Source organism: Loxodonta africana, chromosome 6 (assembly GCF_030014295.1).
Source record: "Loxodonta africana isolate mLoxAfr1 chromosome 6, mLoxAfr1.hap2, whole genome shotgun sequence".
Classification (NCBI taxonomy): domain Eukaryota; kingdom Metazoa; phylum Chordata; class Mammalia; order Proboscidea; family Elephantidae; genus Loxodonta; species Loxodonta africana.
Window position 1 is genome coordinate 10862276 of NC_087347.1, and position 26312 is coordinate 10888587.

At 43.3% G+C, this 26312-nt stretch overlaps 1 protein-coding gene across 1 annotated transcript in view; it reads left to right on the top strand.

Moving 5' to 3' along the window:
• Nucleotides 1-9541, top strand: part of PDE6D (phosphodiesterase 6D) — a 54067-nt gene extending 44526 nt beyond the window's left edge. Inside the window, exons 2-5 of the mRNA XM_003417914.4 lie at nt 4887-4975; nt 5592-5717; nt 6394-6499; nt 8958-9541. Coding sequence (XP_003417962.2) covers nt 4887-4975; nt 5592-5717; nt 6394-6499; nt 8958-9039 — 403 coding nt within the window. The 3' untranslated portion in view covers nt 9040-9541. The remainder of the gene's footprint in view (nt 1-4886; nt 4976-5591; nt 5718-6393; nt 6500-8957) is intronic.
• The last annotated feature ends 16771 nt before the right edge of the window (nt 9542-26312 follow it).

A 26312-nucleotide genomic window follows, 5' to 3' on the forward strand; every position in this document is an offset into this window, starting at 1 on the left:
TAAACTATATCGACTGTATTTATCTGACGCTCAATCTCTTTACAAATATCAACCATCTTTCTCAGACTTAGCCTCTCTGCGTAGTTTATTAATATTTTCCTTTAATGGTTTGTTTATTGTTTAAAAAAAAACTTGGAAATATCTTTTTAATTTAGTCCTTTTTTTTTAAATCAAAGTTATGTAAGTACTTCATTTAAAGAGTTCATAGTTCTACCCAGTTTCTAATGAAAAGCAGCACTCCCTGACTTCTCATCCCTATTTTTGGCTCCCCAGAGAAAAATATTTTCAATTATTTTTAACTGATTTCTTTAGTATTTATCTTGATATTTCTAAATAGCACACTGGGGCTACATCTTTTTATTATTATTATTGTTTAGGTGAAAATTTATAGAGCAAATTCGTTTCCCATTCAACAATTTATACACAGCTTGTTTTGCGACATTGGTTGCAAACCCCTGACTGTGTCAGCATTCTCCTCCGTTCCTCCCTGGGTTCCCCACATCCATTTGCCCAGCTTCCTACCCCTACGTCCTTCTGAAGTTTACTTTTGGGCAGATATGCCCTTTAGGTCTCCTATAGTTGATTGTTCTGAGATATACATTCCTCACTGGTGTTATTGTTCATTTTATAGACCTACCTTTTGTATGGCTATGATATGATCTCTGGGAGCGATTTCAGTTCCAAGTTTGAAGGGTGTCTAAGGGCCGTGGTCTTGGGGGTTCCACCAGTGTCTATCAGACCAGTAGGTCTGGTCTTATTTATGAGTTTGAATTTTGTACTGTATTTCTCCCCTACTCTGTCCTTTACCTACTATTGTGGTCCTGGTCAAAGCAGTAGGTAGTTGTAGCCAGGCACCATCTGGTTCTGGTCTCAGGTTAGTGGAGGCTGTAGTTCATGTGAGCCATTAGTCTTCTGGGCCGATCATTTCCTTGAGTCTTTGGTTTTCTTCTCTCTTCTTTGCTCTGGACAGTAAGAGACCAATTGTTGTATCTTAGATGACCACTCGAAAGCTTTTAGGACCCCAGTTGCTACTCACCAAGGTAGGATGCAGAACATTGTCCGTATGGATTATGATATTCCAGTTGACCTAGATGTCCCCCAAGACTATAGTCCTTAGCCCTCAAGCCCCATAACTCAGTCCCTGGATGTGTGTGGTTACGGCTAAGAAGTTTGCATGTCTCTGTTTCCTGTGTGCACTATTGCGTACATGGGTACGTTTACAGCGTGCACACTTATGTATATACATGGGAGTACTTCCGTACGCCCTCCCACCCGTGTTCAGTTTACGTATCTACCTATGTATCCACTCGTACATTATTGTTTGTTATTACTGTTGTTGCAGGATTCTATATGTATTAGTATTTACCATTGCCTTTTACCCTTGCAAACCTTTCAGTGTCTTCCTTTACCTTGATTATGTTGTGCTGACTTCCTCCATATTGTGTGTTATCTCTCCCTTCACCAAAGTTAGTACGTATCTACTATCTAGTTAATGGTTTTCCCTACTCCCCCATCCCTGGTAACCATCAAAGAGTGTTTCTGTCTGTGTGAACACCTTTTCTTGACTTTTTACAATAGTGGTCTCATAAAATATTTGTCCTTTTGTGTTTGACTTATTTCACTCAGCATAATGTCTTCCAGGTTCATCCATGTTGTGAGATGTTTCTCGGATTCGTTATTCTTTAATGTTGCGTAGTATTCCTTGTATGTATGTACCATAGTTTGTTTATCCATTCGTCTGTTGATGGGCACTTAGGCTGTTTCCATCTTTTTGCTATTGTAAATAATGCTACAGTGAACATGGGTGTGTTATAGATTGAATTGTGTCCCCTAAAAATGTGTGTTAACTTGACTAGTCCATGATTATTGTATGATTGTCCACCACTTTGTCATCTGATATGATTTTCTTCTGGGTTGTTAATCCTACCTCTATGATGTTAATAAGGTGAGTTTAGCGGCAGTTACATTAATGAGGCAGGACTCAATCTACAAAATGAGGTTGTGTTTTAAGTCAATCTCTTTTGAAATATAAAAGAGAGAAGCCAGCAGAGAGACATGGGGACCTCATACCACCAAGAAAGCAGAGCCAGGAGCGCACCTCCTTTGGACCCGGGGCTCCTGCACTGAAAAGCTCCTAGACCAGGGAGAGATTGATGACAAGGACCTTCCCCCAGAGCCAACATAGAGGGAAAGCCTTCCCCGGGAGCTGGCACCCTGAATTTGGATTTCTAGCCTCCTAAACTGTGAGAGAATAAATTTCTCTTTGTTAAAGCCATCCACTTGTGGTATTTCTGTTGTAGCACCACTAAATGACTGAAACAGTGTGCATATGTCTATTCGTGTCACAGCTCTTAATTCTCTAGGATATATACCTAGGAGTGGGATTGCTGAATCTTGTGGTATTTCTATTTCTAGCTTTTTGAGGAAGTACCACATCATTTTCCATAGTGGTTGTACCATTTTACGTTCCCACCAGAGACTATGTCTTAATGTTTCAGTTTTCAACGTTATTTATTGACTTCCCACTATGGAAAAATGACTGTTTTGTTCTTTCTCAGCATTTCATGCATGATCACACATACACACTTTTCTCATCCCCCCATCCTCCCAGGATAATGGTTTTGGATCCATAGCTATTAATTTGACTGCGTCAACACCGTTTTTAATGAAGCTGTATAGTATACGGTGACTACTTTTTCCTTTCAGTACCCTTTTGATTTTCCCTGTTAATTTTTTTTTTCAATTCATTTGCGTAGGTTTTCTGTTGTTGTTAGGTGCCGTCGAATTGGTTCCAACTCATAGCGACCCTGTGTACAACAGAATGAAGCACCGCCCGGTCCTGTGTCATCCTCACAATCGCTGTTAACGCTTGAGCCCATTGTTGCAGCCACTCTGTCAATCCATGGGCACTTCTCACTAATTTGACTCCAGACTTTCCCCTAGTTATATGAATCTCTTTTCAATATAAACACATTAGATATTCTGTGAATATCCCTGGGCTTTCTGACCTGCTCTAGTCTGGACCCTGGACTGTCTCCAGGCTTGCTGACGAGCTGTTGTCTTGGGATCTTCCTTCACCATCATTCTGGGGACTCCCTTCACCTGTCTCTTGGTTTAGATCTCTTGCTTCTTAGTTTCCTTGTCATTTTGATGGAGTATATCATCATTTGCTTCTTGAGAAAATTGGTGTTTTTTAGATAGTTTGATTCAGGAATGGTTCAGTTTGGTTCTGCTCTATTTTCTTCAGTCCTCCAGGGCTCATGTTGAAAGTCTGATCCATTCTTATTTTATTTCCCCATCCTGATTTTGACCATTTACATGACTCACTGTTTTCCTTCCTGAAAGCTTCTCTTTATCCTCAGTGTTCTGCAAGTTTACTATGACTTGGGCACTTGCTGGACCTTTTCAATCTGGAAATTTTTCTTGAATTAATTCATTAATGGTGTTCTCTGTTCTTTCTAGAACTCCTAATAGTTAGATGTTAGACCTCTTAAACTGTCATCTGGTTTTTATACCTTTCCTCTCTTATTTTCTATCCTTGTTGTCTTTTTCCTTTTCTGAGTGTTCCTCAACTCAACCTTTGTGTTGACTTGTTCAGTTCTGCTATCAAAATGTATACTTTTCAAGAGGTTTTTTTTGTTGTTGTTGTTCTCTGTAAGTTCCTTTTTTAATTGGTATTATTGACTCACTCACTATATCAATGAACAATACAGAAACTAGAAAATAGAACTACTAAAGTTAGAAGGCATTTTCTGACTAAAGAGAGTATCAGCTGACCAGCCTCCTAAGTTGTAACATCAAGCCAGAGGAAGATCAGAATCATACAAAATAGACAAAATCCGGTTGTATGTTATATTCTGTCTGTAAAGGCTATGTCTGTTTTTTTTTTAATGCTCCTTTTAAAAAATCTGTATTTTCCTCTCCACCACTTGTCTATCAGTTGGTTGTACTGTGGCAGCTTGCGTGTTGCTATGACACTGAAAGCTATGCCACCAGTATTTCAAATACCACTAGGGCCATTCATGGTGGCCAGGTTTCAGTGGAGCTCCCAGACTAGGACAGACTACAAAGAAAGGTCTGATTATCTACTTCTGAATATTAGCCACTGAAAACCCTGTGGGTCACAACAGAATATTGCCCAGTAAAGTGCTGGAAGATGAGCCCTCTAGATTGAACAGCACTCAGAATACACAGGGGCCACAACTATGGACTCAGCCATACCAGTGATGGCGAGGACAGTGCAGGAATGGGCAGTGTTTTGTTCTGTTGTACACAGGACTGCCAGAGTCGAAGCCGACTTGACAGCAACTACAACAACAATCTTCCTCTAAGTTTTTTTTTTTCTCTAGTTGCTTTTTTCCCTTTGTTTTGGTCTGTCTTCCTAGTAAATGCTTTCCTTGAGTTTCTGGTGGTCCTTGGCTGTTTTCTCGTATTTAAAAGCAGGGCACTAAAAAGCTGTTTGAAAGGTCTGTGCCTGGGCATGAAGCTTATGAACTGTGGTCTTTCCTGGGGGGTGATCTGCCTGGGTTGTTTCCTTCAGGTATCTCTGCTGTCTGTTCCTTTAGGTCTTTTATCTTGGTTGATCAGATTCTGTCAGGGAATTTAAAATTTTGCACTGTTTCCGACCCCTTTCTTGTAATTTCTAGGTATATCCAGTCTTTCGGTTCTTACATTGTAGATTAAAATATCTTCTCTAGGTCTCTGTTTCTTTCCTTAGATGTCTGTTGGGCTCTCCTTCACATTCTTATCTGCTTTCATAGTACGTAACAGTTTGGCAGACTTGATAAAAAGTAAACAAGTGTTAATAGGAGCAAATGTGAGACACCCAGAATACAAAGTAGGGGTCACTTTCAGTACCTTATTTTTCTTCAACCATATTTGATCAGAAATTGGATGAACCTTCGGGATGCTGAGACAGGGAAGATACTCTGGCAAGGAACAGAAGACCTGTCTGTCCCTGGAGTGGAGCATGAAGGTACTTTGCAATCCTTTGTCTGCACAGGGGCGTGACCAGTGCCGGAGCAGTGCTTGGGCATCATTAGTGCAGACCTGATAGTGGGTGAGACCCTGAAGGCACAGCACCAAGGTTCACTGAGCTGCTTGATATTTCTACTTCCTTCCTTATGTTTCTTTCTTCCACTTCCCAAAACTCACTTTGTGCTGAAATTTTAGCATTAGTCCATACCCAAAGATACAGACTAAGATGTCACCTTTTTTTTTCCAAAAGAAAGTTTGAACATTTATCTCCCTGAAGGAAAAAGAAAAGTAAGGGGTTAAAACCAGCAGAATAGAGCAGAGAGAGGGTACCAATTCAGCACCTTCCTGATGAGAGAGGCAAAGTGAGGCCCTTAGGTGCCCTAAACCTGGTGTTCCTTGAGGATCTTTCAGTCAAACATAGCTGACCAATTGGGAACTTCTGCCTTCAACTAAAAAGGAAAGGACAGTTACCAAAATATTATCTGATTTCGATGGGAATTTAACACATGTGACGTGTTCTGTAAACAGCTGGCAAGAGGCCCCCAGAAACATTAAGCACCTTGGTTGTATGGTTTTCATTGAGAATGGCTTCAGTGTTTACTTTTCTCTTACAGCCCGTGTTCCCAAGAAAATCCTCAAGTGCAAGGCAGTCTCTCGAGAGTTGAACTTCTCTTCAGCAGAGCAAATGGAAAAGTTCCGCCTGGAACAAAAAGTTTACTTCAAAGGGCAATGCCTAGAAGGTATTCTGCCGCTAATATCCCTAAAGTCAGGGCTTAGTTTGGCGGGGACAAAGGCAGGACCCAGTGAACCAAAGCAGTGCTTTGATACCATTCATTTCACAACTTGGATTGTAATAACATTCCTACCCCCCAATGAAAACAAACAAAGCTGGCAACACAAGATGCTGTGAGGCCCTCCACAAAGGATTTCTGATGCCCGTGACCTGGGCGTTGTCATTGGCTTATGTGGCTGTGGAGGACGCGGCTATGATCAGGGCCTAGTACAGTGCTCTACATACAGTATTGTACAGATCTGACTGGCAAGTCCATGAAGTCTGAGAGTGCACAGCTGTATTTTAGAGCTAAAATTCCAAGTGAAAAAGACCTATTCTGTACTGCTGTTTATAATTTACACCCAGCCTACTTTTAAGAAAATTTGCTTACCCTGTATCCAGCTCCCTGGTCCCAGTCGGTCAAACCCCAAAGCACAAGAACCGAGCCCCTGGTGTGGTTCAGAGGACAGCCCGAAGGGGGCATCTGTGCCCATGTTTATGTCTCTGGTCTGGGAGGTTTCTGACAGCTTCCTTGGGTGGCTCTCACCTGGGTAAGAAGAGGCTCACTCTAGGGAGGGGCACAAAGAGCCCTTCTGCTTTATACTGGGGTTCCTGCTCACTCCGGCTTTTCCTTCTTCCTTCAGAATGGTTCTTCGAGTTTGGCTTTGTGATCCCTAACTCCACAAATACCTGGCAGTCCTTGATAGAGGCAGCACCCGAGTCCCAGATGATGCCAGCGAGCGTCTTAACGTGAGTGAGCAGGTCTCAGGAAATTGCGGAGCATGTCTAAAAATCAGGCAGGTGGGCCTCTCGGCCAGCTCAGCAGGCAGGGACCCGGTTGAGGAATGGGGTAAAAGAGTATCTGGGGAATCCTACTCTACAAGGTACTGACTTTTGTCATGTGGAAGCATCAGTATGCTAGAGTGGAAAGAGTCAAAAACTTCAGGTTAGACCAGGTTTTAAATCCCTATTTCACCCTGACTAGGTGTCATCTTGGGCAATATACTTTAGCTCTTGAAGCCTTAATCTTCTCATTTTTAAACTTAAAATTAGTAATTCTCTCTATTAAACAAGGTGATGTGGGAAAAATCTGCCATATATGTACCCAAAGCATGCTAATTTGCCCCTCACCTGCCAGCTGCACTTGGGGAGCCCCTGTACTGTGATTGCCTTTGACAGAATCTGGTAAGTCCTGATGGCGTTTTGGAGGATGATATTCGGTTACAGAGTTTCAGAGAAAAATTTACCATTTCAATATCTATGTTTCCTGCCCAAACAACAGTTAGTTTGTCCTTTGTCCAAAAACATCGTCAGTAACTTCCCACCTATCATTTTCTCTTGGAAAAATGCGTTAGTCTTTCAGATGTTTTTGTAACAGTCCCTAAAAAGGAGTTACTTGCACAGATAATTACATAATATTGCATAGTCTTTTTAAACACATCCTTTGTGAAAGCCACACTAAATTTATAAATAGAGGTTATTTAGTTTTTAAGTCTTCAGTAGCTTTTTATCTAATAGATATTTAATTACAACAGTGGGTATTTTTCCGTTCTAACAAGGAGAACCCTCAGTGAGATGGATGGACACGATAGCCAGCCACTACAGTAGACTCAACATACCGGCAACCGTGAAGGAGGCGCAGGGCCGGGCCGCGTGTCGGCCCAGCAACCGTGAAGGAGGCGCAGGGCTGGGCCGCATGTCGGCCCACTGTATGCAAAGGTGCCGTGAGTCAGAGCCAGCTCAGTGGCAGCTAACAACAACAATCAGCCAGTGAGATCTTGAGTACCAGATTTACTTGTTTCATAATTAATGATGAGCAAAAGTGTATCTGCTGGTTATTAATTACCTTGGAAAAGTACAGTGTAGCATAAACCCACTGCTGTTGACTTGATTCCAACTCATAGCGACCCGAGAGTACAGAGTATAACTGCCCCATAGGGTTTCCAAGGAGCCGCTGGTGGATTCAAACAGCTGACCTTGTGGTTAGCAGCTGTAGCTCTTAACCATGTGCACCAGGGCTCCACAGTGTAATATAAAAAAACTTTTTTTAAAAAAACCTATTACCATTGGGTCAATTTTGACTCATAGCAACCCTATAAGAGAGCAGAACTGCTCCACAGAGTTTTCAAGGAGCACCTGGTGGATTCAAACTGCCAACCTTTTGATTAGTAGCCGTTGCACTTAGCCACTACACCACCAGTGTAGTATAGAAGGGTGTTTTTTAGGATTTTATTAACCTTCATTTGACTTCTGCTGGCCAGGCCTGATTTCTCTCAGGTACTAAAACCAGTAAGTCTGTGATAACATATTTAGGTTATTTAAGCCATATCTCACTTTTTAGAACCTCAGAAAACAATTCTTAAGTTGCCTCAACTGAGTTCACAGTCTTTCCCATTTTACAGATGAGAGCACCAAGGTACCTACCCACCAAGATCCTATTTGCCCTCTCTCTGCCTGCAGTAGCCTGCAGAGTATAGGTGTATCGTTTAGAGCTTTTTGGTTACAAGCTATAGAGACAGACTCTGGCTAACGTGAACAAAACAGAGTTGAAGGCACGAGGGTGAGACCAGGGGTAGCTCGGGAGATGCAGGTGGTGGGAATCCCAGGATGGTTTCTTCAAGGAGCTGCCGCAGGAAGGATCCTCCTTAGAGGAGAGTTTTGGCCCACATTACATCCTGTGCCACTTGATTGACCCAGGGACTGGGGGAGGATGGCTCCCCAAGTGAAGAGCCAGGTGCTGTTACCCAAAGAAAGGAGAGCAAATGCCGGACAGGCAGGCCAGACCACAGCTGGCCACTATAGTAGGTATGAGAGGTGTGATGGGGGAATACCACCCCGCCCCCATGTCTGCAGGTTCTGTGTGTAGTCTAGCAGGTATGGCCTCCAGTGGGGTATCAGAAAGTCAGTCGTGTTTATTAAGCGCCCTGTGTGCAGAGCACTCTACTAAGGGCTTTAGAGTGTACCCAGGAACGAAGACATGCTCTCTCTTCTGATTCCTGAACGGGAAGAGGTCAAGCCTAGTCACGTGATCCGATTAAATAGGATGTCTAACCCCATGTGGAGTCAGATTTCAATGTCCGCAAGCCACGGATCTAGGTGGGGTGCATGCCCATGGGCCCAGCAAACCCAGATAGAAACCACTTGTGGAAATGCAGTCTCGTTGCCTGACACACCCTCTTTCTTTTGCCCTCTGTTTCTCTTCTTACAGTGGGAATGTTATCATAGAAACAAAATTTTTTGACGATGATCTTCTTGTGAGCACATCCAGAGTGAGACTTTTCTACATTTGAGAGAAGAATGTGTGTGCATTTCAAGAGTTTGGGTTTTTGGGGGGAGGAGGAAACCGTTTACTCTTTCCTCCACACATTCGATTTTTGACAGTTCCACCCCCGATTCCCTCTACGGCAAAAACTACCTGTGGCCACCAGGGGACCAGCTCTGTGTAGGTAACCAGATGGCTTTTTTTGTCCCAAACAGCCATCTTCCACCGACCAGACTAAACATCCAACCCCAGACCAGGTCAGGGAGGGGTGCCTTGACCCCTTCCCGGTGCAAACACAGAGGAGCAAACACATACCATGAGCCAATCCTGTACCTGCCCCTGCCTCCTCCTTGGACCCTGCGGGCTGGCTACACACCTTCCTTTGGCCCCTGGTTTTGGAAAAATTCATGTTCCTGACCCATGTTTAGTTTTTTCCCCATTTCTATTTCATACATTCTCTGCATTTAACTTGTAAAATAGACTCTGATATTATTATTACATAATATAATTAAAACATATGAATTAAAATATTCCTACAGTCTTTAGCATGGCAATGCTTTCTTTTCTCCTTTTCTGGAACAAGAACCTGGACGCATGACGGGAGAAGGAAATTTATCAGACCCTAGGATCACAACTATATTTCACTCTAGAGATCAGCTGGTAGCTCTTGTGGTTCCTGAGTACCTCAGATGCTGCTTTCCAAAAATATACCACGCACCTGAACAAGACCCGAGACCTTAACGTCTGTCTCTGAGACCTGATGTTTCATGTTTCTCCTCCACAGCCCACGTGCGTCCTTTGCTTCTTGTTGTTCGTAACATTTTCCATTCCTTTACAGTGTTCATTTATTCAGAGAGTTCCAGGAAGGGTAGACGTTCTAAGTTGGTAGAGTAGGGGCCCCTCTATTCCTAAGTGGGAGAATTGAAGTTACAAAATGAAAAGGCAACCTCCATCTGCTTAACTGCAGAGCCATGGTGAAGAATTGGGGGTGGGGAGCAGTACTGGGGAGGTCTTTGAAACCGAGGTCTGAAAACAGTGTTCGGAGAACGTCGGCATGGAAGAGAAGTGAAAATATATGCACTGCCTTCAAGTCTGACATGGAGAGGAAACGATAGAGTTCTCTTTTAGGAACTTACCACTGAGCTGCCAGTAGCCTTCACTGTCCTTTATAAAACACCAACAATAAATGGTTTTCTAGTTACTAAAGTAGTGAGGTCTGAGGCTAGAGGGCAGGAGAGTACACCGGAGAGACAGACCTTCTGTGGTGTGGCCCTGGCTCCCAGGTTCCTGCTCACCTCTCTGTCCGTTACCTCAGGATCTGTTTGAAGCTGTGGCGGGGAGGAGAAGCCGTGCGTCCTTTGTGCACCATCATCTGTCAGTGAGGCCGTCCTCACATTAGATCTGTTGCTTTTACAGCCTGTCTAGTTTTTAAGTACCAAAGACTGGATTAAAAAAACCCGCGAGGAAAATGAGTCAGGATTTCCTCTTGCTCCCTTGGACTGCCATCTTTTTTCTCAGAGAGTGGGCCTGTCTCCTTCCCTTGGCCCAAACCATATCTGCTCCACAGAATCCCATCCAGGAGCCCTGTGGGGACAGACACATCCAGTGGGGACAGAGCTTCTCAGGGGCGCGTCCCCGCTGCTAGCCTCCTCCCGCACCCTCCCTCCGCTCCCTCAGCCCCAGAACTGTCAGGCACAGTTTTGGTAGCTGCTACGAGGAATACTAAAAGAGCGATAGCCCCGTTGTTCATAGACACTTGCCATCTCTTTGGAGTAACAATACGTACACTCAGGAAATAATGATCACTTTTATCATGAAACAAGCAATGAAGAAGTGTGTGATTCAGGGACAGTGCCAGCCCAGGGGCTCCAAGCAGTGCTGGTAGGATTTGAGGTGACCAGGAGACAGCCCAATTCTGAATAGTGGGAGGAGGATGAGGGGCCTACTGAAAGGCCAGGGATGAGCACAGGTGAAAAGGAGAGAACACAGAGCTGTGGGGACCAACTGGGGAGACGTGGCCGGCTGGACTAGGACCCCTGGTGGGTCAAGGTCAGCTCTTACAGGATGGATGCAGGCCCAAACGCCTGAAGATCTGAGCTTTTTCCTGGACCCGCTGAAGGCTGCTGAGCGTTGTTGAAAGGGAAGCATGCAGACCATGCCTGGCACCATGTATGCCACTGGCTCTCAAGCACTGGTGGGTGCTGTCCTGCCCCCAGAGTCTGAGTCAGTAGATGTGGGGCTCAGGAACTGCGTACTAAGGCATCCCAGGTGATTCTGACACAACTGTCTCTGAACCATACTTTAAGAAAGACTGGTAGAGATGTTTAATAAATGTTAGACACATGCATGGGTACACCGGAATGGCCGCAGGATAAACAGCAGCAGGCTTAAGGAACAAAGGGTGGTCCCAGCGCTGGCCAGTGTGAGCTGAGGGGAAGAGTTCAGTTGCTCAGGATAATCCAGGGGTCTTGAGAGGCCATGCAGAAGAGGAGAGGAGAGAAGAATCCCAGACAGCAGGGCCTGAAAGAGAGGAGACTTGGGAGAAAGAACACGTTTCAAGAATTTTGGTTAAGGTTTACAGTAAACACGCAGTAAGCCCTCTCATCCATCTCCCATTTATGTTACTGGCCAGTGCTTTGGGTATCCGGCTTTTGTGATGGGGAATGTGGTACAGGACTGAGATAGGCCCTAGCTAGGCATGAGGGGGTCGGGAAAGCAGCCTCCCAAAGGGGATCTGGCCACACACACTTCCAGACCTTCTCTGTGTATCGGTAAGATGTGTGAGGAGCTGCAGGGCACAGCTCAGGCCCAGGCCCTGCTTTACCGAGCTTAGTCTCTAGGAGGGAGATAGGACCAATGTTGTTAGGTGCCATCGAGTCAGTTCCGACTCAGCAACCCTGTGTACATAAATGAATAATTTCTTTTATAAGGATCAGCACAAAGCTAGTTTCTATGAGGTAGAGGTTACAGATGTCCCAAATGTCCAACTTTTCCAAACTGCTGTACAACTCCCTCTTTATCAGAACTCATGAACCGTACTTACAGTTAAGTGGTTTATTAAGGAAGTAACAGTACAACTCGGGACACAGTTCCTCGATCAGGACAGCTTCTCACCCTCTGCTGCCAGACCCTGCTGGGGCCTTCTTGGGCAAGTATTACACCTCTTAGCTTTGTGGGTTGGCAAGCCCCACCACAGCCATGTCATGCTGGTCTCCTGGTTCCTGCTGTCTCTCACTGTCTTCCATGTTATTATCTCCTCTCTCTCTCCCTCTCTTTCTCTCTCTCTCCATGTCTCCTTTTAAGCCCAGCAGGATGGCAAAACTGACCAATCCCCTTGTTAGGGTTCCATACACATTTCTGCACAGTTGCACTCCCACAATGGTGCCAGGTACCTTATTTACATTATTAGCAAGCTATCCAATCCCCTTGGTGGGCCACAAGCACCTCATTTGCATAGTTTCACCCAGTCATTTGCTGGGAGTTACAAAGACTATGGCTAGAAGGGCCATATTAAGGAATTCACTGCACCTAGGCCAACCCCTAGTTCTTCTAAACATTGGCTTTTTCATACCTGAAGGATTAACTTCTCCCTTTCAATCATTTTACCAGTCCAAAGCAGTCATTAACAATTAATCTTTCAGTGGGGCAAAGAGTCCTCAGAGTGAGGTTACTTAGGTACCAGCCATTCAGGTCTACTGCAGATATTCATCTGATCTGGTCAGGCTCTTCAAAAGTCATCTCAGCTTCACCCTCTCTGGCTTCTGAATTTCTCTCTAGGTAGCAGCATGATGTTGGATTTTCCTCCCTGCATGTCCTATTTATTCATTCCTTTCCTTTGAGCTATTCATTTCTCCTTCCTTCCAATTGTCATTTATTTTTACCCAAATTTTTTCACCTTGGGAAGGGTCATCAGATTCAGCTGCTGTGTCATTCTAGATTGCTGGTAGCAAGACCAGTCTAGCAAGTGCATCCCCCTCAGTCCACTCCCATTCATATTGTATAGGGTTACATAGGTACAACACTAGTGGGCTATCTCAACCAGCAGGCAATATGGCAGTATTCACTGTCAACCCCCATTTGCCAGATGGGGGGAAGTACAATCCATCCCATCAGGCCCTTGGGAATAAGTCTAAGGATATAGTTAAAGTCTCTTGCTTAGGGATCACCCCTGCTTCTAGCACCCGGAGCTGCATCCCTGGCCCTGGAATTGCAGCATCCAGCAGGAAAAAACACAATTTTAGGTGATGTGGGGAAGAACTGTACAGTGGCAGCAGCGTCCTCCCCCACCACTCTTCCCCAAATCTACCAGAGAAGCTTAGAAATCTGTCCAGTGATGACCCTCCCTTTGCACCCCCATGTTGAGTGTGAGCCCATCCTCATGAAAGCATGTGAGCCAGCCCTTCATGCCTTTATCTCCCCGTTTTAGATAACAAATGTTTCAATTGTGCATTCCAATTCTCTATCAAACCATTACACCGAGGGTGGTATTATGCAATATGGTATGTCCATTGAATACGATGTTCTTGGCCTGTGGGCTGTGTTTTCCTTGGTCTGATGAAATATAACTGAGTGGCCCAAATTGGCAGAGTATCTTTTGTTCCAGTCTCTTAATGGTGTTTTTGGTATTTGCATCTGTCACAGGATATGCAAAGCCCAGTCCAGAGCAAGTATCTATGCCTGTGAGAGCCCATTTGTAGCCACCCAGTGCCACCAGCGTCGTTGGTCCAATATAATCAACTTGCCAGCTATGTGCAGGCCGTTCCCCCTGGGGAATGGGCCCAATAGCCATCTGCAACCTCTGTCTTTCTTGCTGGTAAATAGAGCACTGCTTACTGGCATTTTGTACCTCAGAGGATGCAAGGGGGACGTGTCTAGATTCCGCCCATCTCTGCATTGCTGCAGCACTACCATGTCTGCTCATTTCATGGACCCAATTGGTGACCTCAAGTGAGCATACTAACAGGTCCGTTTGCTCATTCCAATTGCCTTCTGATCCAGGAAGGTATTCTTCTGATGGACATCAACACATCCTATTCTAAGGCATCCTCTAAATTCCAGAATGTTTTCTGTAGGTTCATGCCCCACACAAGTGTCTCAATAGTCCAATTTTTCATTGCCCATTTGCCTAACCATATAGCCAGGCTGTTGGCCACTGCCCATGAATTGGTAAAAATCCATATATGTGGGCTCTCACTATTGCCCGATTCTTCCATCACAGCTAGGAAGGCAGCATGCAGCTCAGCTGACCTGTTCTTACTGTCTTCAATCAGGGTCTTTCCACCTGCTGGTCTTAATGTAGTAGCTTTCCACATCCAGTGTTGCTCATGTACCCTGGAACTGCCATCCATAAACCAAGCAGCCTTCTGCTGGCCAGCGGAAAGTTGTTCACAGGGCACTGTCCATGTGGCAGTGGGCTCTCACAGCTTCCCAGGTGGTTCCAGGGTAGGACCTATGGGAAAAGAGGCTACCTACTTGTGGACATGGTGGGTGCCTCCCTGCATTCTCCCTGTAGCTTGTTCTTGTATGAACCATTTTCATTTTACTATGGAGCTATTTTGGGCACCACCTTCCTTATTAGAGTGTTTCTCTGACATCACATAAGATATTATGGGTATTTCATGTCTCAAGATGATTTTATGTCCTTCTGTCTTTGAGGCAGTCTCAATGCCCGATAGCAGGTGAGAAATTGCCTTTCAAATGGCATGTATCGTGCTGCAGTATCTGGACACTTTCTAGTCCAGAATCCCAGTGGTTGCCATAGGGCAGTGTTTCAGGTTTTCGCCATAAGCTCCGATCTGCATAAGCATGTGTAGCAGACACCTCCAAAATCCTGTCTGAATGTGGACCATAAGGGCCTAAACGCATGGAAAGTGAGACCACTTTCTGTAATTCGGACTTAGCCTGCCATTGCTTTGGCCCCCATTTGAATGCAGTTTTCTTCCGAGTGGTTTTATGGATGGGAGCTAGCGAAATTCCCATATGTGGAATATGTGACTCCAAAACCCAAACAGACCAACCAAACATTGGGCCTTCTGCTTAGTCTTAAGAGTAGGTAGCAACAGCAACTTATTCTTGGTTACCTGCAGAATGTCACAGGTGACTCCTGCCCAAGTTATCCCCAAGAATTCCACCATTTGAGCAGGGCCCTGGATTTTTGGTGGATTTATTAACCAGTCTCTGTTGGTCCTGTGGGCCACCACTATATTCAAGTCAGCCCTAGCCTGTTCTTCAGTGTTGATATTAACATAATATCATCAGTGTAATATATCATTACACTTGAGATCTGCACCAAGTCAAAGTCTCTTCCAACCAAGTTATGACAGTAAAACGGTGAATACAAGTAACCCTGTAGCAATACAGTGGAAGTAATTTGGGGTCCTTCCCACATGAAAGCAAACTACGTCTGGCTTTTTTCTGAGATTGGGATTGAGAAAGAGACATTTGCAAGATCAATCACTGTGTACCAGTCTCCTTTAGCTTGCTGTATTTTCTGCACCATTGATACCATCTCTGGAACAGCTGAAGCCAGAGATGGCACTACTTTGTTTAGGCCTCGATAGTCTACTGTCAGCCTCCGTGAGTCATCTGCCTTTTTCATGGGCCATACAGGGCTGTGATACAGAGAATTTGTTGGCACTAACACTCCAGCTTTTACCGTGTCTTTAATCAAAGCAATAATCTCTTTTCATCCACCAGGTATCTTGTATTGTTTCAAATTAATAACCTGAGTGGGTTCAGGCAATTTTAATGGTTCCCATTTAGCATCTCCAATCAATACTGGCCTAAGGGCAGACTTACACATCTTCAGTTTTACAACATCAGGTAGAGGGAGTGTTGCGCAACTAGACATAATATCCATACCAATAATATATTCAGCTAAGGGAGATGCAACTACTTCATATAAGATCTGTTTAATCTTCCAATTCTTAGCCAAACTTTCACTTAGTGCCATCAACCGTTACATCCCCATATCCCCCCTGTCTAACCTTAGGCCCCTTCAAGATTTTATTAACAGGTTTTGGGATTACAGTACATTGGGCTCCTGTGTCCAGGAACCCCAAGAATTTCTCTTCCCCACCCCTGGGCCATTTTACCCACACATGTGCATATGGAACTTGGGTCCCCTGCTGGAGGCTGAACTAGAAGACCCTGGCTCCCTCATCAACCTTATCTACTAGCTGAGCCTCTGCTTCAAATGGTCCCAGATGGGACTTCCCATCATTAAATTCTTCCTGACTTGGGCAAACAGAACAGATTTGTTTAGGCCCTCTTTAATGTTTGGGGACCAGCAGGAGTTTCCATCAGTCCAGCCAACCTTCCGTAGAGCTATGTTAGAACCTTTGTCTCAACTCTATCAATGTCCAGTATATTCATCCCATTTCTTAGTAACCATCTAAAAATATCTGTCCTGCTGGGGTAAGTCTTTCCCCATTGCCTCTTCCCATTCTTCTATGAATCAATCTTATGTTTTTAGCATCTCTAAGACCCATGTGGGGAAGCTGTGTCAACAGATCCAACAAGGCTTCTCAAATGTTGCTTTGTTTTGCAGTAGCAAGGTTACATGATGTGCCCAAGTAGCAAGGGCTCCCTTGATTACCATATCTGTGTAAAGGGCATAGTCATTGAATGAATATCCTGATCATCATAAAGCTCTCCCAGCTGTTTCCTCTGGAGTGTTCCATTGTGTATTTAGAGGGGAGAGGAGTAGTTTCCCTTCTGTCATGGATTGAATTGTGTCCCCCCAAAATATCTGTCAACTTGGCTAGGTCATGATTCCCAGTATTGTGTGATTGTGTACCATTTTGTCATCTGATGTGATTTTTCCCTATGTGTTGTAAATCCTATCACTATGATGTTAGTGAGATGGATTAGTAGCAGGTTATGTTGATGAGCCCTACAAGATTAGAGAGTGTCTTAAGCCAATCTCTTTTAACATATAAAAGAGAGAAGCGAGCAGAGAGACATTGGGACCTCGTACCACCAAGAAAGCAGTGCCAGGAGCAGAGTATGTCTTTTGGACCTGAGCTTCCTGTGCTGAGATGCTCTCAGACCAAGGGAAGACTGATGACAAGGACCTTCCTCCAGAGCTGACAGAGAGAGAAAGCCTTCCCCTGGAGCCAGTGCCCCAAATTCGGACTTCTAACCTACTGGACTGTGAGAGAATAAAATTCTCTTTGTGAAAGCCCTTCACTTGTGGTATTTCTGTTATAGCAGCCCTAGATGACCAAGACACCTTCTCAGAGTAAACAAATCTCACTGGAAGTATTATCCAGTCCACTAAGCTGGCTGTCCCTCCAGGTTAACCTGCCATGTAACTGGGTCATGTATTATCATTCATGACTGTTCCATAGTGAGTTGTGCGTCTTGCATCAACCCAAACATACTCCTCCATTCTGCAGCATTCACAAAACTAAAGACACTGCCTCTAAATTAGTTGCTCTCACAATTCATTTTAGTAATGGTTCCTCAGGAAGCTAATGATAGTGATCTACAAATTGAAACATCTTCTTTCCTCTATAGCCCCTGGTTTCAATAGTTTGTTGATTTTGCGCATTCCCCTCTCAGACTACTTTCTTGGTGACCAGCAGTCATAGGGGTACTTCATGTTGTTCTGGCATAATTTTTCGTTTCTAGGTCAGCTCTGTCCTATAGGGTCGCTATGAGTCGGAATCTACTCGGCGGCAGTGGGTTTGGATTTTTTTTTAGGTCAGTTTTTTGAGACTAGCAGTCTTAGCTACAACCTGACCAGATCTGGGCATGGTTCAGTGCTACGGTCTGCCCCTACATTCTTTTTCCCTACCATTGCAGCTACTACTGACAGCAGAAAACAAGGAATTGTATGTCTGCTCTTTCCTTATCACTCTGTATTTCCATATGGATCCAACTAGCCAATTCCTTGGGAGTTAGATCCACCAACTCCTAATTCCATGAATAGCTTTTGCCTTGGGTAACCAATTACAGTATAATAGCTACTTCAAGAGGGTTTTTGTTTTTATCCTTTCATCCTGACTTTCTGCCCCTTCCTGCCTTCTCGTCTTTGCTTTTGGGCATATGTTGCCCTTTTGATCTTCTCCCCTTTGATTGCCGTAAGGAGCACATTCCTCTTGGGTGTTATCGTTTATTTATGGGCTTGTCTACGGTTTAGCTGAAAGGTGGTTTCCAGGAATGGCTTCAGTTTCAGTTCAGAAGGGTGTCTTAGGGCCTATAATTGTTAAGATTGTGTGCCAACTTGGCTGAGCCATGATTCTCGGTGTTTTGGAAGTCGTATAATGTTGTGATCACTTTCCTGTCGAGCTTCGATATGTGATCACCGCCACGATGGGACCTGCTGTGAGTAGCCAATCAGTTAGTTGAAAGGAAGTTTCCTTGGGCATGTGACCTGCATCAAATATAAGCAGACATTTTGGCAAGGCCTGGGGGCTTTTTGCTCATGCTGGATCCTGCAGCTATCTCCTGTTTTTCTGACCTCTGGTTCTTAGGACTTGAGCTAGTAGCTTACCTGTGGTCTTACCTGCCAATCTTAGGATTCATCGATCTTCGCAGCCTGTGAGCAAAAGCCCTGCTCTCTGACCTGCTGATCTTGGATTTGCCAGCCCCTGTGGCTATGCGAATCAGGAGAAGCTTCTATACTGACCCACAGACTTGGGACATTCCAGCCTCTACAACTGGCCTGCACCATTTCCTTGATATAAATATACAATATTTATATCAATATAAATACTATATATTTATATGCTTTACTGGTTTTGCTTCTTTAGACAACCCAGCCTAAGAAAAGGCCATACATAGTCTCAGCAGTTCCTCCAGTCTCTGTCGGACCAGTAAGTCTGGTCTTTTTTATGAATGTGATTTTTTATTCCACAATTTTTCTCTTACTCTGTCTGGGACCCTCTGTTGTGATCCCGGTCAGGGCAGTCAATAGTGGTAGCTGGGCACCGTCTAGTCCTTCTGGTATCAGTCATGTAGGCTGTGGTTCATGTGGACCATTAGTCTTTTGGAGTAGTTGCTCCCTTGAGTCTTTGATTTTCTTCACTCTCCCTTGCTCCAGATGGAAAGAGACCAATAATTGTATCTCACAAGTTTTTAAGATCCCAGGAGCTACTCACCAAAGTAGGATGCAGAACTTGGTCTTTATGAACTATGTTGTGCCAATTGACGTAGATGTCCCCCAAGTTTATGGTCCTTCATCTTTGAGCCTGGGAACTTCATCCCGCAAGGCCACTGGTGTTTTTTATCTCATCTAGAAACCAAAGGTTTCTCATTCTCCCATTTATCCCCTTTTTTTCCAAACCACATATTCTAGTGAGTCTGGGCCATTGCACCAAAACCCACCATTCTGACACCAGCCAAATTAATATCATTCTCCAGGATGATAACATGTCCAAAGTATGTGAGATGAAGCCTCCCCATCTTCCCTTCCAAGGAGCATTCTGGCTGTAGTTCTTCCAAGACAGACTTGTTCGTTCTTCTGGAGTCCATGTTATATTCAGTATTCTTTGCCAACACCGTAATTCAAAGGCATCAATTCTTCTTCAGTCTTCCTTAGTCATAGTCCAGCTTTCACATGCATGTGAGGCAATTAAAAATATGGCTTGATGGAAATGCAAAATGGTAGAACCATTTTAGAAAATAATATGGCACTTCCTTAGAAATACCACATGATCCAGCAATCCCACTCCTAGGAATATATCCTAGAGAAATAAGAGCCATCACGTGAATAGACATATGCACACCCATGTTCATTGCAGCATTGTTCACAATAGCAAAAAGATGGAAACAACCTAGATGCCCACCAATAGATGAATGGATAAACAAACTATGGTATATACACACAATGGAATACTACGCAATGATAGAGAACAATGATGAATCTGTGAAGCATCTCACAACATGGATGAATCTGGAGGGGATCATGCTGAGTGAAATAAGTCAATCACAAAAGAACAAATATTGTATGAGACCGCTGCTTTAAAAACTCATGAAAAGGTTTACACACAAAAAGAAACAATCTTTGATGATTATCTGGGAGGGGTAGGGTGGAAAAACACTAAATAGATGATGGATAAGTGATAACTTCGGTGAAGGGTAAGACAGTACATAATACTGGAGAAGCCAGCACAACTTGTCCAAGGAAAGGTCTTGGAAGCTCCATAGACACATCCAAACTCCCTGACGGACGGAATTACTGGGCTAAGGGCTGTGCGGACCGTGGCCTTAGGGGAACATCTAGCTCAATTGCCTTAACATAGTTTATAAATAAAATGTTCTACATTCTATTTTGATGAGTAGCTTCTGGGGACTTAAAAGCTTGTGAGCAGCCATCTAAGATACTTCACTGGTCTTACCCCATCTGGAGCAAGGAAGAATGCAGAAAACCAAAGATACAAGGGAAGGATTAATCCAAATGACTAATGGACCATAAGTACTGCAGCCTCCATCAGACTGAGCCCAGTACAACTAGATGGTGCCCGGCTACACCACCAGCTGCCCCAACAGGGACCACAACAGAGGGTCCTGACAGAACTGGAGAAAAATATAGAAGAAATTTTAAGTCAAGAAAAAAAAAAAAAAAAGAGCAGACTTAGTGGTCTGACATAGACTGAAAAAACCCAGAGAGTGTGGCCTCTGGATACCCTTTTAGCTCAGTAATGAGGTCACTCCTGAGGTTCACCCTTCAGCCAAAGATTAGACAGGCCCATAAAATAAAACAAGACTAAATGGGCGCACCAGCTCAGGGAAAAGGATGAGAAGGCAGGAGGGGACAGAAAAGCTGGTAATAGGGAACCCAAGGTCAAGAAAGGGAGAGTGTTGACATGTTGGGGGGTTCGCAACCAATATCACAAAACAATATGTGTGCTAACTTTAATGAGAAGCTAGTTGTTCTGTAAACCTTCATTTAAAGTACAATAGAAAAAAGAAAATACGACTTGAGTCAGGCACACTTTAGTCCTCAAAGTGACATCTTCAACTGCAGCTTTGTATAAATTGAGGGGGTAGGGTGGGGTGAGAAGCAGGGATTTGTTAAATAAGCCCAAGGTTCCCAAACTATGTGCAAGGGCACCTCAGGACACCACAGCAAGCTCACAGGAATGCCACAGGATTTTTTTAAATTTCAAAAAAAATACAGGAACACTGAGCATCTGTCAGATGCTGCTCAAACCATCAGCTCAAGATAGTTCAGTTTCTACAGTCAGTCATACTACATTCTTTTGGTGATATCTTCAGAAATTAGGTTTTTCAGAGCATGCTGTAGTAAATATCAAATACTCAAAATCAATATGGAACAGGAAATAGGTGTCCAATCTGATTCCAAGGTTTGAGAAGCTGAGCAGTGCCCACCAGGCCACACACCTCACTAGGAAGTAGTTGTGGTGAAGAATGAAATAAAGTTATTTTTTCTTTCAATTTATGTGACTTTTATTTTTTCAAAATAGTACAACAGCTACTAAGTTAGAATGTAAATACTTATTAAGTTGTTTGGACGTACCTACTTAATAACCGGAATTGTTAGATATTTATTTTGGCCTGAAGGAAGCCTGGTTGCACAGTGGTTAAAGCCATTAACTGCTAACTGAAAGGTCAGTGGTTTGAAACCACCAGCAGCTCCGCAGGAGAAAGATGTGGCAGTCTGCTTCTGTAGAGATGTACAGCCTTGGAAACCCTACAGGGTCACTATGAGTCAGAATCAACTTGATGGCAGTGGGTTTAGTTTGGTTTTGGTTATTTTGGCCTAGAAGCACTGTGAACAAGATTACTGCGGCACTAAGGATGCTGTCTACCACATGTCTGTCAGTTTGCCAAGCTGAAAGAACAGAAGAAAAAATTGAAACCCCAAGTTGCAATATTGAAGGATTCTACAGGGAAAGTATTAAACTACGCAGGAAGAATCAAAAGAAGATGGAAGGAATACACAGAGTCACTGTACCAAAAAGAATTGGTTGACATTCAGCCATTTCAGGAGGTAGCATATGATCAAGAATCAATGGTACTAAAGGAAGAAGTCCAAGCTGCCCTGAAGGCATTGGTGAAAAACAAGCCTTCAGGAACTGATGGAATACCAGTTGAGATGTTTCAACGAATGAAGCTCTGGAGTTGCTCACTGGTCTATGTCACAAAATTTGGAAGACAGCTACCTAGCCAAACAACTGGAAGAGATCCATATTTGCACCCATTCCAAAGAAAGGTGATCCAACAGAATGCAGAAATTATAGAACAATATCATTAATATCACACACAAGTAAAATTCTGCTGAAGATCATTCAAAAGCAGTTGCAGCAGTACATTGACAGGGAACTGCCAGAAATTCAAGCTAGATTCAGAAGAGGATGTAGAACAAAGGGTATCATTGCTGATGTCAGATGGATCCTGGCTAAAAGCAGAGAATACCAGAAGGATGTTTACCTGTGTTTTATTGACTATGCAAAGGCATTCGGCTGTGTGGATCATAACAAATTATGGATAACATTGTGAAAAATGGGAATTCCAGAACACTTAATTGTGCTATGAGGAACCCATACATAGACCAAGAGGCAGTTGTTCGTACAGAACAAGGGGATACTGCGTGGTTTAAAATCAGGAAAGGTGTGCATCACAGTTGTATCTTTTCACCATACTTAATCTCTATGCTGAACAAATAACCCAAAAAGCTGGACTATATGAAGAAGGCAGCATCAGGATTGGTAAAAGACCCATCAACAACCTGCAGTATGCAGCTGACACAGCCTTGCTTGCTGAAAGTGAACAGGATTTGAAGCACTTAGTGATGAAAATCGAAGACTACAACCTTCAGTATGGATTACACCTCAACATAAGGAAAACAAAAATCGTTACAACTGAACCAATAAGCAACATCATGATAAACAGAGAAAAGATTGAAGTTGTAGAGGATTTCATTTAGTTGGATCCACAATCAACACCCATGGAAGCAGCAGTCAAGAAATCAAACGATGTATTGCATTGGGCAAATCTGCTGTAAAAGACCTATTTAAAGTGTTAAAAAGCAAAGATGTCATGTAAACAACTAAGGTACACCTGACCCAAGCCAGTCGCCTCATATGCATGTGAAAGCTGGGCAATGGATAAGGAAGACCAAAGAAGAACTGATGCCTTTGAATTACAGTGTTGGTGAAGAATATTGAATATACCATGCACTGCCAAAAGAATGAACAAATCTGTTTTGGAAGAAATACAGCCAGAATGCTCGTTAGAAGCAAGGATGGTGAGACTTGTCTCGCACACTTTGGACAAGTTATCAGGAAGGGTCAGTCCCTGGAGAAGGACTTCATGCTTGGTAGAGGGTCAGTGAAAAAGGGGAAAACTCTCAACGAGATGGACTGACACAGTGACTGCAACAATAGGCTCAAGCTTAATAACAATTGTGAGGATGGTGCAGGGCCAGGTAATGTTTTGTTCTGTTGTGCATAGGGTAGCTATGAGTCACAACTGACTCAATAGCACCTAACAAGAATAGCAAGGGTGCTGCACACAGAGAGAGTTTGGAGGCCTCTGGTAAGCCCTTAGGTTTTGTTTGGTTTTTTTTTTTTTAGAGTGACTTTCTTTTTTAATCGCACTTTAGGCAAAAGTTTACAGAGCAAATTAATTTCCCATTCCATAGTTTGTATATAAACCGTTTCATTATTTTGCAGCAACAAGACAAATAACCCAATTAAAAAATAGGCAAAGGATATGAACAGGCACTTCACTAAAGAAGACATTCAGGCAGCTACGACATACATGAGGAAATGCTCACGATCATTAGCCATTAGAGAAATGCAAATCAAAACTACAGTGAGATACCATCTCACCCCAACAAGGCTAGCATTAATCTAAAAAACAAAATAATAAATGTTGGAGAGGTTGTGGAGAGACAGGAACACTTACACACTGCTAGTAGGAATGTAAACCAGTACAACCACTTTGGAAATTGATTTGGCACTTATTTAAAAAGCTGGAAATAGAACTACCATATGATCCAGCAATCCCATTCCTAGGAATATTTCCTAAAGAAATAAGAGCCATCACATTAATAGACATATGCACACCCATGTTCATTGCAGCATTGTTCACAATAGCAAAAAGATGGAAACAACCTAGATGCCCATCAACAGATGAATGGATAAACAAATTATGGTATAGTCACACAATGGAATACTATGCAATGATAAAGAACAAAGATGAATCCTCAAAATATCTCACAACACGGATGAATCTGGAAAGCATTATGCTGAGTGAAATGGGTCAATTGCAAAGGGACAAATATTGTATGAGACCACTTTTATAAGAATTTAAGAAAAGGTTTAAACACAGAAGGAAACACTCTTTGATGGTTACAAGAGTGGGGTGGGAGGGAGAGAGGAATTCACTAACTAGATAAAAAAAAAAATAGCAGACAAGAATTAGATGAAGGGAAGGACAACATGCAATACAGGGAAAGTCAGCACGACTGGACTAAACCAGAAGCTACAAAATTTCCTGAATACAACCAAACACTTTGAGGGACAGAATAGCAGGGGCAGGGCCTGGGGACCATGGTTTTGGGGGACATCTAGGTCAAATGGCATAATAAAGTAAGAAAATGTTGTACCTCAACATTTGGTGATGCATCAATTGGTCCCAACCCACCAAGAACACCAAAGACACAAGGAAAATATTAACCCAAGAGACAAAAGGGGCCACATAAACCAGAAACTCCATCAGCCTGAAACCAGAAGAACTAGATGGTGCCTGGCTACCACCAATGACCACCCTGACAGGGAACACAACAGAGAGTTCCTGACGGAGCAGGAGAAAATGGGGCACAGAACTCAAATTCACATATAAAGACCAGACTTAATGGTCTGACAGAAACTAGAGGAACCCCAAAAGACATGACTCCCAGACTGTTAACCAAGAACTGAGACCATCCCCGAAGCCAACTCTTCAGACAAAGATTGGACTGGACTACAAAACATAAAATAATACTGATGAAGACTGTGTGTCTTAGTTCAAGTAAATACAGGAGACTAAATGGGCAGCTCGTGTCCCAAGGCAGGATGGGAGGGCAGAAGGGGATAGGAGCTTGTTGAATAGATACAGGAAACCTGAGGTGGAAAGGCAGAGTGTTCTGTCACATTGTGGGGATTGCAACTAGGGTCACATAACAATGTATGTATGAGTTTTTGTTTGAGAAATTAACTTGAGCTGTAAACTTTCACCTAAAGCACAATTAAAAAAAAAAAAAAGTGTTTCATTACTTTGGTTTCATTCCCCATGATGTGTCAGCACGCTCTGCATTTCCTCCCTGGTTTCCCCATTTTCTTTAGTCCTGACTTTCTATCCCTTCCTGCCTTCTCATATTTGCTTTGGGGTAGATAATGCCCTTTTGACTTCATGTAATTGATTGCTCTAAGGAATATGTTCCCCTTGGGTGTTATTGTTTATCTTATGTGCTTGTCTGTTGTTTAGCTGGGAGGTGGTCTCAAGGATGGCTTCCCTTCCAGGTCAGAAGGATGTCTTAGGGCCATAATCTCAGAGGTTCCTCCAGTCATTGTCAGACCAGAAAGCCTGGTGAATTTGATATTTTGTGAATTTGATATTTTGTCCTACAATTTTCTCCCGCTCCGTCCAGTAAGACCTTAGCTCTAAAACATGACTTTCAGGGGGGTTAGAAACACACACACAGGCAGCATCACAGGCAGCGACAGCAGCAAACAGGTGTTGACCACCCACTTCTGAACTCTGAGGCAGCTCTTGGATTGGTGGAATGATTTTGAATTCTTGTACTTATTGAAGGAGATTTAGTAAAAGAAGGCATCTATGCAAATTTCTTGGAATGGCTTTTTAGGTGACTTGAATTATTCAAATCACTCCCAAATAGCCCTTCTCAATTATAAGAGGATAAATAAAATTATCATCACTTGAATGTTTAATATATGTTATAATTATTACTTTCATTTTGAACTAAATTGTGTACATAAGAGCTATATAATATGCTATATGAATGGTGCACAGGGCACCTCTGTATAATCGAGCTATATATGATTGTTACTTATTCATAGACCTTGAAGTTCCATTTTACTGTTTTATGTTATTACAGGGGTTGATAGTGGTCATTTCTTTCACAATACACTGTTGGCCACACGTATTGTTTACTTAGAGCCTTGTCCATGGTCAGGATTGAAATTCAAATCTAGGACCCTTAAGTCACTGGTCGTTTTAACCACATGGTGTATGTGACCCTCCAGTTGCTAGCAAGCAAGGAGGAGGTGGGAGAGTTAGCATGTACCTGGCTTTCAAGCAGCATGGGTAACTGGGCTCAGTGGA